Raw genomic sequence first — 13,668 nt, 5'->3', positions numbered from 1 at the left:
CATATTCCAACAGTGAGACATCTTCCGGTATCTCTGACCAGTACTCAAGGTCATCAACGCAAGAAGTCTGAGACACTGTCAGAACCAAGAGGAGTCTCAGGTGACATGACAAATAAATGTAATATGATATCCTGGATGGGATCCTGCAACAGAAGAAGGGCACTAGGCAAAAACTAAGGGGATATCTGAATAATCTGTGAACTTTAAAATAACGGTTATCAATATTGGCTCATTAATTATAACAAATGTATCATATTAATGTAGCATGTTAACAACATGAGGGGTGATTTGAGAACTTTGCAATTTTTCTGTAAATCTAAAATGTTCTCAAAAATATATTAATAAAAATTAATTGGTTTTAAAGATATATATTTATTATATATGCATAGGAAAAAGTGAGAAAAGATATACCTCAAGGTGTTAATTTATTTCAGTCAGATTTATTGAGGTATAATTTACATATAGTAAAATGTACTTTCTTTAGTGTATAGTTCTATTAATCTTAATATACACAGTCATGTAACTACCACCATAATCAAGGTACAGGACATTTCTATCAGCCCTAATACCCTTTGTAGCCCACCCTCCGGCAACCACTGTTCTTTTTCCCTTTGCCTTTTCCAGAATCCATATGAATGGAATCATACAGGATAAACTCTGTTGATTAAAATTGTTTTTCCCCCCAGAATGTGGGACTATGGGTAATAATTTCCTTATCCTTCTAACCTTGCTTATTTGTATTTTTAAATTTTCTATATTAGACATAACTTTTGCTATTTAGAAAAATAAAAGTAAAAAGTAATTGTATAAACAAGTGAGATAATGCTACCGGAGTTGCAGAATTATCTTACTAAAGCGTTAATTCTGAGCAGCAACAGAAGTTAAGAGGTGGGCTCTAGGATTAGCTGGAGCTAGGTAAGAATCCTAGCAGCACCACTGACTAGTTGTGTGATTTCCGTAGTCTATTTAATATCTTTTACCTTTAATATCCTCATTTTAAAATAGAGTTAACACAGTACCTGTCTCATATAGTTGTTAAAAGGATTAGATGAGACTATAAATTTGTGCATAATAGGCTTAGTTACTAAAATTATTTGTATTGCTTATTTGGCTCTTCTCATTCTCAGGATGACGCTATCACTAAGAATTCTGAGCTCTGGAGAGGTGGAAGACACGGAAGGCCATTCCAGGCTAAGGAGACAGAATGTGTGAGAGCAGAGTTATGGAAGTGCCTCCAAGGACAGAGAATGGCAAGTAGGGTCCGAGGGAAAGAAGGTAGGTATCTTACAGCCAGGTCATAAAGGACCTGCTCACCCCGGCCAGGGAATTTGTTGCTTATCTTAGGCCCAAGGACAGAAGCCATTTCGTTTGGCCATATATATTGTACTTCTGGTTATCTTACAGTAGCTTCACCTTTATGCCAGGTTAGTCTCCCTTTTCCCCACTTCCACTCCCCATGCTTCCACAGCATTCCATTCATACTATGTCCCTGCATGTGGCACTGTAATCACTTGTTTACAAGCCTGCATCTCCCGTTAGGCATGAGCTCCTGTAGACTCTGTCCCCGAGCTCACATTATAGTCCGAAGAGGTAGGAAACGCTTAAATACTTAGTGAATGAACAGCTACATTGTCTCAGGACAAAAAAGAAAACAAGAAAAACTGTGGGAGGATGCAATTCCTAGTAGATATGTTTCCACAAGGAGAAAAAGAAGAAACCAAGAACTGAATGATCAGAAGGAAAAACAGGATCAGAAGGAAAAAAGACCAAAAGTTTGGCCTGACCCTGGAGTGGGAGTGGGGACCCTCAGGGCACGTTCACTTAACAGCTGTGACTAGAAAAATCTAGGCAGCTATCATATTAACCAATTCTTATTATACTACTATATTTAGAAAGTGGCAGCTCTGTATATGTCCATATGGCACAAAATCTAAGGTACATTGTGAACTGAAAAAAGAAAGTTGCAGAACAATGTGCATATCCTACGTGTGTGGGGGAAGCACGTCTGTATAAACAGACTGACACATATATTCATATACTTATACATGCATGAGATGGAATCAATAACACAGGTTGTCTCTGGAAAGGAGAGATCCTTTTCATTATAAAACTTTCACTACCTTTTACTTTAATACTACATACATACATTCATCTCCTCAAAATTTATTTCTGAAGAAATCTATAAAGTGATATTTTAGAATACATTTCTAAGACTAACTTTTAGAAAAGGAAGCCATACACACACACACACACACACACACACACACACACACACGGAAGAAAGGTTTGTAATGATACATGCCAAAATGTGAATGGTACACATTCTGTGGATATTTTTTATTCTCTCCTTTTCTAGTCTTTTCTGTTTCCCTTTTCTAATTTTGCTGGTTCCTCCTTTTTCCCAGAGTTCAGTCCTTAGTAGTTTTCTCTGCCTGCTTTTTTTTGTTTTTCTTTTTGTGCTCTCATGGAATCTCATAGTTTTAAATACCAATAATATGCTGGACAAATTTATATTTGCAGGCAAGATCTGGGCTCCAGACTTAAATATACAATGTTTATTCAACATCTCCACTTGGATGTCTAAACATCATCTCAAACAAAAGTGAACTTCCTGCCCCGTCCCACACACTTCCAACACACAAGTCTGCCCATCTTAGTCTATGGAAAATCCTTCTTGCAGTTGCTTAAAGACTTGGGAGTCATTCCTGACTTATTTTTCACAGCTCCCACCCAATCTCTCAGTAAACCTTGTTAGTTTTACCTTCAAAATGGATCTGGGTTTTGACCCCTTCTCACCTCCTTCACAGCGGCCCCCCTGGTCCAGGCACCATCATCTCTCCCATGGATCACATCAATGCTCTCCATATTGGCCTCCCTGCTTCTCCCCTTTACTCTCTACTGTGTATCCCCAACAGCAGCATGATGTAGTGATCTATCAAAATATAGACCCGATCATGTCATTCTTCTGCTCAAAACTCTCCAGGTGCTTCCACTTCTCAAAGAGGAAAAGCCCAAACCCTTAAAATAGCCTGCAGGAGGGGCGCCTGGGTGGCTCAGTCGTTCAGCGTCTGCCTTTGGCTCAGAGCGTGATCCCAGGGTCCTGGGATCGAGCCCTGCATCGGGCTCCCTGCTTGGCAGGAAGCCTGCTCCTCCCTCTCCCACTCCCCCTGCTTGTGTTCCCTCTCTCACTGGCTGTCTCTCTCTCTGTCAAATGAATAAATAAAATATTAAAAAAAAAAATAGCCTGCAGGGCCCCATGTACTCTGCCAAGCCCTCCCCACCACCCTCCACTCACACAGCCTTCTCTCTTCACCCCACCATTTCTCACCCTTTCTCTGGTTCATCCCCCTCCAGTGAGCCTGGCCTCTTTTCTGGTTTTCACACACAGGACATACTCCCATCTTACGCCATGGTGCTGGTTATTCCTCTGCTATGACCCCAGGTATTCTCAAGATCCATTTCCTCCCTTCCTTCAAGTCTTTGCTCTTTTCTCAAGATCCATTTCCTCCCTTCCTTCAAGTCTTTGCTCTTTTCTCAAGATCAATTTCCTCCCTTCCTTCAAGTCTTTGCTCTTTTCTCGAGATCAATTTCCTCCCTTCCTTCAAGTCTTTGCTTCAAGTCTTTGTGTTCCTGAAATGCCCCATCTAAAACTGCAAGCACCCACCCACAACCCTATTCCCTTTCCCAGTTCGACCTTTTCCCCTAACACTCATCCCTTTCTATTCTATAGCGATGATTTGGTTAATTCATACATAATTGGCCATGCTCACATCTGAATACAAGCTCCATGAAAACAGGGATCTTTGTCTGTATTCACTTAGCCTAGAAAATACATGGCATAGAGTAGATGCTCAATAAATACATGTTGAATAAGTTTGCATTACCCGTGCTGTAAAGAATAATTTTTAAATAAAAATCACTATAATGAATGAATGCTACAAGTGTATAGTTAATCATAATTTGAAAGCTTTCTTGAATGTGTACAAACAGTATATTTTCTGTTAAAAAACCTTTCCATTTTTGTTATCCTAGGAAAATACATTTCTGGGTTTTCCTTATTTTTTTCCTATTTATCAGGACTGCAGTAGCAAAAGACTTTTAAAACATTCACTCTGGAAAAACACTGTAAGCCACTTCATTCCAGCGATTTCCTTTTCTGCTGTAGGCAGCACAGCAAGGGCAAGATCAGCAGCATCAGGGCTAAACAACAGGGACGCCTGTCTCTACCACTATGTTAGCCTTGTGTGCTTTCAAACAAGGGCTTTCACCTCTCTGAGCCTCCTGTTCCACATCTGGAAAATGGGAATGAAACCTCATATGGTCGTGAAGATTAAATGGGACCAGAGCTAACATTTGCTGCGTGCTTATATCACGAAGTGGGTAAAATCATCACCGTATTCACAGCTTAGGAAACAGAGGCCAAAGTGTGGAGACCTAGTTAGGTAGACGGGTCAGAACCCTGTTCCCTAAATAGTAAGTTTAGGGCTCTTCCCCTCCACCCTCACTACCTCTTATCTCTTTGGGAAAGGGTAAAGGGTAGACAGAGTGTCTAAAGGCAACCAATTGGGAAGTGAAGCTTGACTCTGCCTTCAGAACGTGAAAGACCACTGCCGTGAGCAGGGGGCCTTTGGCAAGTCCACTACTGCCACAATTGGGGGGCACAAGAACCACCCAGGTAATCACAAATCTAAGCAAGTTAGATAGAATTAACAATAATACAGGGCAATATCCCTCCCACCTCTCCTTCCCGATTCACGTAGATAATTATGCAAAGTCAAATTCTCCTCCTTTTTATTCCTCCTGTCAGGTCTCCGCTCCTTAACTGATTTCCACCCCAGAAATCTCTTTCTCATACTCCACATAGATGTACACTTCAATCCATTTCCACTTCTCATTAACTCTCATCTGCTTACCTCGAGAAAACCTTTCTCCCTCTTTCTGACATCCTTCATTCCACTTAAAAGCTCCAAAATAACTCCATTATGGTTGGTAAGCACCAAAGCAGTGTTCATACTGCACTGAAATTAAGAAAAGACCCACCAATTCACTTTGAACTGTTCTAGGCTCAGTGAACGATATAGTGTACTATCCTAGACAGTGACCAGATAGGTGTCGCCTTCAAAATCTTCTCAGACAAGTCCCTTACCTCTTTACTTGAAATTAATGTAGCTGTGGTGGACAGTGGTTAAGGTGGCCACAGGCTGTCTCAAATCCCAGTTCTATTTAGTAGCTGTGTGACTTCTGGCAACTATTTATCCCTTGTCCCAGTTTCCTCATCTGCGAAGTGGGATCATAATGGAATCTACCTCCTAGGATTATTATGAAGATTAAATGAGTTAATCCATATGAAGTCTTTAGAATGGCTTCTGGCACAGAGCAAGAGCAAAATAAACATGGACCATTGGTATTTCCTCATATACGAATATTCAATATTTTAAAAACATTTTCAATTTCTTGCTCTTTAAAATACTTTTATGGGATATCTGGGTGGCTCAGTCAGTTAAGTGTCTGCCGTTAGCTCAGGTCATGATCCCAGGGTCCTGGAACCGAGTCCCACATCGGTCTCCTTGCTCAGCAGGGAGCCTGCTTCTCCCTCTGCCTGCTGTTCCCCCTGCTTGTGCTCTTGCTCTCTCTGACAAATGGATGAATAAGATCTTAAATAAAATAAAATATATACTTTTATTACATTAACCTTTAGAGTGAATTTAACTACAAATAGTGTTTCAGTCATATAACCAATTAAATACACTTCCCCTAGGTAACCTGAAGATCTAATTCACAATAATGTTTCTATGGAAAGCTTATTTTGAATTCAGAAATATTTGCAAATGAAATTTTGAAGCACATTTTATCTGGAAGATAGGGAATGTTTACATTAAAAATGCAAATGTGTGGGGTGCCTGGGTGGCTCAGTCAGTTAAGCAGTCGACTCTGGATTTCATCTCAGGTCATGCTCTCAGAGTCCTGAGATGGAGACCCGAGTTGGGCTCTACACTCAGTGGTGAGTCTGCCTGAGATTCTCTCTCATTTTCTCCCTCTGCCCCTCCCCCTGATCGCACACACATGCACGTGTTCTTGCGCTCTCACTCTCTCTCAAATAAATTTTTAAAAAATGCAAACGTGCATAAAACCAGGACATATGATTTAATTCACCATAAAATTCTTTACTTTTTTGAAATAGGGCTTATTCCATAAATAATTCATCTATTTCTATTGATACAGCTGGTATGCATCAGGTATCTCTGAAAGTATGAATCAGGGGTGAAGGGATCCAGGATCTCCTTGCTTATTCACAGAGGTTGGCTTTTACAACCAGACTCACAAACGCTAAAAAACACTGTGTTTGTATAAAATAACCTCTTTAGACTATACCATCTGCACTTGCCTGAGGGGGCAGTTTCCTGAAAATAAGTTACTCAGCTAAAGAACTCTGATCTGCAGGGGTCGCTGGTAGCGTACAATGAGCAGAAGGTTGGACGTACAATAAGGAAGCCGATCCTAGGAGCTACTTCCTTTCCATCTCTCCAAATAAGGAAACACGACTGTGTCCTGCAGAACTGGTGAAGTTCTGCTTATTTTGGAATTAAAAACAACAGAATATTTGTTGGTACGATTGTCAGATTTAGGAAAAAAAAATGCAGGATGACCAGTTGAAGGTGATTTTCAGATACACAAGGAATATTTAGTATCAGGATGTCCCAAATATTGCATGGGGCTTATACAAATAAAGTATTCTTTGTGTATCTGAAATTCACATTTAACTGGCCATCTTGCATTTAATCTGGTCACCCTATTTGTTGGGAGATGATTTATTTCCAGACATATTACTGCTCACTTTCTCTCTCCCGCTCTCTCTCTCTCTCTCTCTCACACACACACACACACACATACACGTTTTCATACTTTGAATACATGTGTTTTATAAACAAAGTACCCAAATTTGTATTTACCATCAATGTTTTGGAAACTGCTTGAATTAGGGAACTACCAGTAATTCTCACTTGTGTTGAAACTGGGGGGAAAAGGCCATAATCTCATGTAGTTATATTTTATTTCTTCTTTGGCTCTGTACATTACAGAAATAAACTACGAATTGGTTTTTTATTTTAATTAATTTATATTCTCAAAAGTTAAATGGAAGCTAGGCTCAAAACAATTTAATATGAGATAATACTGCCACCTGCAGATCAGAGGCGGGTATGACTAAGAATCCACCTAAATTTGAATTCTTGAAAGTAATCTGAGTTACAGTGACACCTGATTTAATAATAATGCCATTCTGCCACTTGCCATCATATGGGTCTGATTTTTCCTCATTTATTCATTAGTTTAATGAATATGTTCTAATCTTCTATTGTATGCCAGACACTGTGCTAGGCTTTGGTAATATAAAAATGCATAAAACCTAGTTCCTTCCTTGAGCAGCTAACAGACTAGTAGGAGACACCAGCATATTATCAGGTGTCATCCCATGTACCCCTTACCCTTTACGAGTGAAGCAAAATTGAGGGGTGCCTCCTGGCTCAGTCAGTTAGGCAACCAACTTCTGGTTTTGGCTCAGGTCATGATCTCAAGGTTGTAATATCAAGCTTGGGGCTCAGCATGGAGTCTGCTTCAGATTCTCTCCTTCTCCCTCTGCCCCTACCCCTACTCGTGCTCTCTCTCTCTCTCTCAACTAACTAAATACATACATACATAATTTTTTTTAAAAAAGAGTGAAACGAAATTTAATATAATACTTGTCTTCATGTAGTGGAAAACTCATCTCTCTCTCTCTTTCTAAGATTATAACAAAGACTATGGTTTGTAATTTTCCCCATCACCTTGGACTCTAAGCTCCTGCTTCACCTGACGTAGTGAAGTTTATAGATCACTTTACTGCTATATTGCTCTTGTTCAATGTAAATTTCCCAAAGATGCAGAATACAATGCTTTTTCCTTGATTTTCATGATTAATTCACACAAAACTTTGAGCTTGAAGGGGATTTATCTTGAAGCTTGAAAGCATGGAAGACGTGTGTGTCTGTGTAGGTGTAATTACAGCAACACTAACAATTACAAATTGGACAACAGACTCATTGATCTTTTTAAAGTCCACTCCCTCCTACCACTTTGACGCTCCTTTCTCACTCTGCTCCCTTCTTTGCTGTCCTTTTTCTCAACATTTCCCAACCTCTACCCTCTACTACAGTGAACAATTCTTCCCACTTTATTATATAGAACAATATAACTTTCTCAGTTTCATATCCCCAAACTCAGCCTCCTGCCCACCTGCACATATCCAACTCTCATTGCCACATTATGACACGCAATGGGACATCTGCCTAGAGTCTCATCACCCTTTTCCCTCTATATAAGATTTATTCCTCCTTGACAGGAATTATGACAACGCTTAAAAGACAGAGTGGTAGCAATTTAGGTTTTAAATAACATTTTAAAATTTCCTTGTTAGATAGAGATATAAACAAAGTGCTACAAGGGCCCCTCTATTCTTCCCTTCCTCCCTGCCTTTCTTCCCTCCCTACCTTCTACTTTCTCTTCTAGACTGTAAGCTATCCCTATAAACATTTCTTACTACTCTTGTGGCACTCTTTGGTAATACTGCTAAACTTAAATTAAAATTCAACAAAGGACAGAAAACTGGATGGAAGGGTTGTCATGCAGTACAGCTAATTTGCTGGTCCACAGTATACTTTGTTTTCTGGTTAAGCCTGTAACACAAGCCTTCTTCTAAAGTTGGAGTGTTCCTAGGACAAGAACTTAGAGAAAAGTTACTGGAAATATGAACTGTCCTCTTGCTGATATCTTGCTGATAACCATTCCCTAATCCTGTTAACTACTCTTGGCCATAAAAAAGGAAGTGTAAATGTAAAATCACATTAAAACATTAATTTTGGAAAATCATAAACTAAAACTATCCCAAATATTAAGTTGAAAAATAACTATTCAATTAACAATTTCCCTAAACTTTTGGATTAGTTTCTTCAATCAGATCTCCTTGGAATGAAGGCTGGTATACCAAAACACAAATTGCCCAGCTAAAAAAAGAGCATTTTCCTGGGCATTAGTGACATTATCTGTTTGGCACTGAGACTAGGCCTAGATCTTTGGACTTTGGAGTTTAAAAAGGCATTGTGGAAATCACTTTACTTGCAGAAATAAAACTAGACAACTTCATCAATTCACAACACACACATTTATCAGTATCTACCTTATGTCACATTCTATGCAATGCGCTTAAGATACAAAATCAAAACATGGTATCTGCCCTCAAGGAATTTATGGCCTAATGAAGAAGACAAATAAATCAAAGACCAAATATGTAAGAATTCTGTAAATAGCTAAGTCTTTGTAATTTTTCAGGTCAGTTGTTTACCCCTTGTTTGTTTATCCAAAGCAGCTAGAGGTAAAATACAATTATAAGAATATCTGTGTTTATTTTTGACCCCTTCACTAACGCCTAACATGTACATCTTAGAGTAGACCAGTACCCTGGCATTCTTTCAGTTTTGTGAATATGGTAAGCTCATCTATGTTTTAGGGATTTTTTTATTAGCTGTTTCCAGAGCCAAGCATGCAAAGAAGCATTGAGCCTGACGTATCCTGGCCTAGGCATTCTGGTATGGCAGGAAAAGTAGGTGGAGAAACACTTAGTGAATGAGGAATAGGCTTCCAAACTAAAACAAAACAAAACAAGACCTCTTCCCTTTAAGAACCACAGGGACAACAAGGGGATGACTCTTTTCCAGGCACTGAGGTAGAGTAGCCATTTGTTTTGGGTTGAGATACCTGCCTTTTCCTTTAGAATGTGACCTTCTCAAGGGGAAGGACAATGTATGTTTGTATGTCAAGAAATGAGGATGTAAAACACTGGCTTCCAAACCCATTCATCACCTGAGGATTTACAAAAAAATATTCCTGATTCAAATGAAAAGTGGAATAAACTGATGACATTAATGATGCTATTGGAAATTTGAACACTGACTGGATATTTAATAATATTAAGCAATTATTACTGTTTTAGGAATAACAGTGATATCATGGTTACATTTTTTTCTATCTTTTAGGGATCTATACTGAAATATTACAGATTAAATAATGTCTGGGATTTGTTTCCATATAATAGAGAAGAGGAAAAAAATGTAGGGGGAGTGATTTAACTGAAACAAGATTGGTCATGAGTCAATAGGTGGATAATGGGTACAATGCATTCATTGTACAATTCTGTCTTCTTTGATATATGTTTGAAATTTTCCATAAGAAAAATATTTTTTTAAAAGAGAGATTCCTGAGTTCCCAAGAGATTCTGGCTTATTACGTCCAGAGCCTGTGAACTGGTATGTTGGCATCCCCGTCACTACCAGGAGACTCACCAACAGCACTCCTCCTTCCCTACCTATGCTACAGAGTATGTTAGTGGTGGGGCTAGAGAGTGTTGTTGATCAAACCTCTTATCCTTTAAATATTGTCCTTCAGAAGAAGGCATCTGATCAGCATGATTCACACAAGATGTCCATTTAACAGTAAATCCAAAGGAGGCATTCTTGCAGTGTAAAGAAATTCTAGTAAATCTCAAAGAACAAAATTTCTCTCAGGGAAGAACTCTAGACTTCAGGTAAAAGAAATCACACTCCAAGCTGGTGCAGCCACTCGAAAAGAGTATGGCAGTTCCTCAAAAAGTTAAAAATAGAGCTACCCTATGACCCTGCAATTGCACTACTAGATATTTACCCAAAAGATACAAGCATAGTGATCTGGAGGGGCACCTGCACCCCAATGTTTATAGCAGCACTGTCCATAATAGCTAAACTATAGAAAGAGCCCAGATGTCCATCCACAGATGAATGCATAAAGAAGATGTGGTATCTATCTATCTATCTATCTATCTATCTATCTATCTATCTACCTATCTATAATGGAATACCACTCAGCCACCAAAAAAATGAAATCTTACCATCCACAATGACATGAAATAAGTCAACCAGAGAAAGCCAATTATCATATGATTTCACTCATATGTGGAATTTAAAAAACAAAACAGGAGTACAGGGGAAGGGAGGGAAAAATGAAACAAGACAAAATCAGAGAGGGAGACAAACCATAAGAGACTCTTAATCATAGGAAACAAACTGAGGGTTGCTGGAGGGGAGGGGTGGGAGGATGGGATAACTGGGTGATGGACATTAAGGAGGGCATGTGATGTAATGAACATTATGTGTTATATATAATTGATGAATCACTGAACTCTACCTCTGAAACTAATAACATACTATATGTTAATTAATTGAATTTAAAATAAATAAAATTAAATTTTAAAAAATATAATTAAAATTGAAAGAAATCACACTACAAATTGTACCTCTGTCGCTCTATCTCGCACATTCTGTCTCTAAATCAGTACAACTTGCTACACAGACCTCTTGCTTCCTCAAACATGCCAACCTCGTTTGTGCATACAGACCTGTGGTTTAACCATATATTTTGCCCAAGGTTGTTCTTCCTTCAGGTCATTCCATGGCTGGTTCCTGTACTTCATTCATATCTCAACCCCTAAAGTTGTTTTTTCAGAAAGGCCTTCCCTGACACTCCCTGTTTAGTACCCCACACCTTACAGTAACACCCTATGACCTTAAGCTGTTATTTCAGAGCACTTTTCACTAACTGAAACTCTCTTGTTTACTAATTTATTGTTCATCTCCTTTATCGGGGCTATAAGATCTCTCACTGTAGGGCTCTTATCCATTTGGTTCATAGAGGTCCTCTGACCTCCTATAATAGTCTCTGACCAAAATAGGGACTCAATACAGAACTTTGAAGACCTGAAATATGTACATTTGTAAGGATACCTTCTTGTGTCCCTACATTATATTAGGGGTTGCAAATGTAAATACCGCAGGGCTCAGATGAGTACTAAAGGCAGAAGGACTTAGAGAAAAATTAGAAAGCACCTGAAATGATCTAAAGGAAACAGTCTCTCAGCAGCTTGACCTATTGTTGCCAGGTTACAGTGCAGATCTAGTGTGCTCAAATCTTCCCATTATTGTTAGAATGCCAAATGAATGAGATGACATCCATTTTTTTATTCCTTCCATTTTAACTGTTAGTAACCAATTTGAAAACATTAGAATTGCATGTGAATCACTACTTTGCAAGCTCTGCTCATACAGATAAAATAATTCAGAGATTAGTTACGAGACATTGAGAAAAGATATCGAGAAGATTGTACCCTACAACATTGTTTGTAATGGTGAAAAACAGGAAACAACCTAAATTTATCCATCACTAGAGGAATTCCCAAATAATGTGTGGGAAATTTATTTGACAGAATACTCTACAGTCAAAATAAATGAAGTCTAGCCATATGTATCAACGTGGATAGATCTCAAAAACAGAGTTGAATGAAAAAGCCAAATTGTAGATCAATACACGAAATATAATAGCATTCGTGTAAAACTTCAAAAGCCTAGTCATTCTATATATTGCTTATAAACACATAGTAATAGTGAAAGCATACAAACCTAGATTAGCAAGCTGCTTATCAAATTCAAGACCACGGTTGCCTCTCAGAAGGGAAGCAGAGTGGTACTAGGAATAGGGGCACCCTCTTAATCTGTAATGTTCTATTTCTTTCATTTAAAAATATAAAATGACAAAATGTAACATCATACCATTCTGGATGGTGGATACATGAATGTTCACTCTGTCTTTCTTCTTAAAACATTTCCAGATTTTAAAAAATGGAGGTAGTGGTGGTGGCAAAACCTCCCAAACTAGAATACTTGGCTTCTCCTTTACTCTGCCTCTCTAGCATTGATATATTGATATCAATCTCTAGATACAGTTTCCTCATTAACAAATTCAGAAGAAATATGTGGTACTATCCGGAGTCTCTACAAGATCTATAAACCTGAAACCATCCAGAGTCTCTAAAGATCTACAAACCTAAAACCTCCCCAACTCTAACACCACACGGTAAATGATTTCCAGACTAGGGAATGAAACACGGATCTCTCCCCTCATTTAGGATAGTTCATCTCTCACAATCCACAATTCCTTCTCCAGAAGAAATATGTATAATGGAACAACTGTCTTGGTGACAGAGAGACGTGGATTTATTAGCCTTTCCGAGTGTCAGAGTCCTCACCTCTAAAATGGGGATTATAACACCTACCTCCTAGAACTGTAGTGAGGGTGAGAGATAACGTATGTCTAGGGACCGAACAGAATAGCTCTTATCATTAATGAAATCTCATTTAGGGGTTTGGGGTCCCTAGACAGAATCGCGGTTCTTCACGCTGCCTTCCGAGAGAAAGTTGGTTTACCTTGAGAAGTCCCGGCGAGGTAGTTGATTCAGTTGCTATGGCGACACTCCGGTTCCGCCTCCGGGCTTGCTCGAATAGCATGCTGGGAATTGTAGTGCGTGGCGACTGACACTCACCCAGGGGGCGGGGCAGCTTCCGGAAAGGGCACCGAATTTCTCGTTCTGCCTCTACCGCCGTCCCTTAACCCTCTGTGTTTCTGGGCCACAGAACCCAAAGTAAAAGCCCAACTATGAGTCTCCCTTTCCACGTCCGCCTAAAGTACAGTTGAGGGCAAGACAGTGGAAGCAATGCGGTGCCAAGGGCGGAGACGGGAGCCGCACTGCTGGGGCAGGAAGAGGCGAGGCTC

The 13,668-nt window shown here is 39.3% G+C and overlaps 1 protein-coding gene across 1 annotated transcript in view; it reads right to left on the bottom strand.

Annotated features, from left to right (window-relative positions):
• Window positions 1-13,658, bottom strand: part of LOC125283621 (translation initiation factor IF-2-like) — a 69,178-nt gene extending 55,520 nt beyond the window's left edge. The window contains exon 1 of the mRNA XM_057310867.1: window positions 13,323-13,658. Within this exon, the coding sequence (XP_057166850.1) occupies window positions 13,323-13,403 (81 nt within the window). The 5' untranslated portion in view covers window positions 13,404-13,658. The remainder of the gene's footprint in view (window positions 1-13,322) is intronic.
• Window positions 13,659-13,668: the final 10 nt, after the last annotated feature.

The sequence above is a fragment of the Ursus arctos genome, unplaced genomic scaffold (assembly GCF_023065955.2).
Source record: "Ursus arctos isolate Adak ecotype North America unplaced genomic scaffold, UrsArc2.0 scaffold_13, whole genome shotgun sequence".
Taxonomy (NCBI): Eukaryota; Metazoa; Chordata; class Mammalia; order Carnivora; family Ursidae; genus Ursus; species Ursus arctos.
Note: the sequence above shows the minus strand (reverse complement) of the source record. Positions and strands in the feature narration are given on the sequence as shown.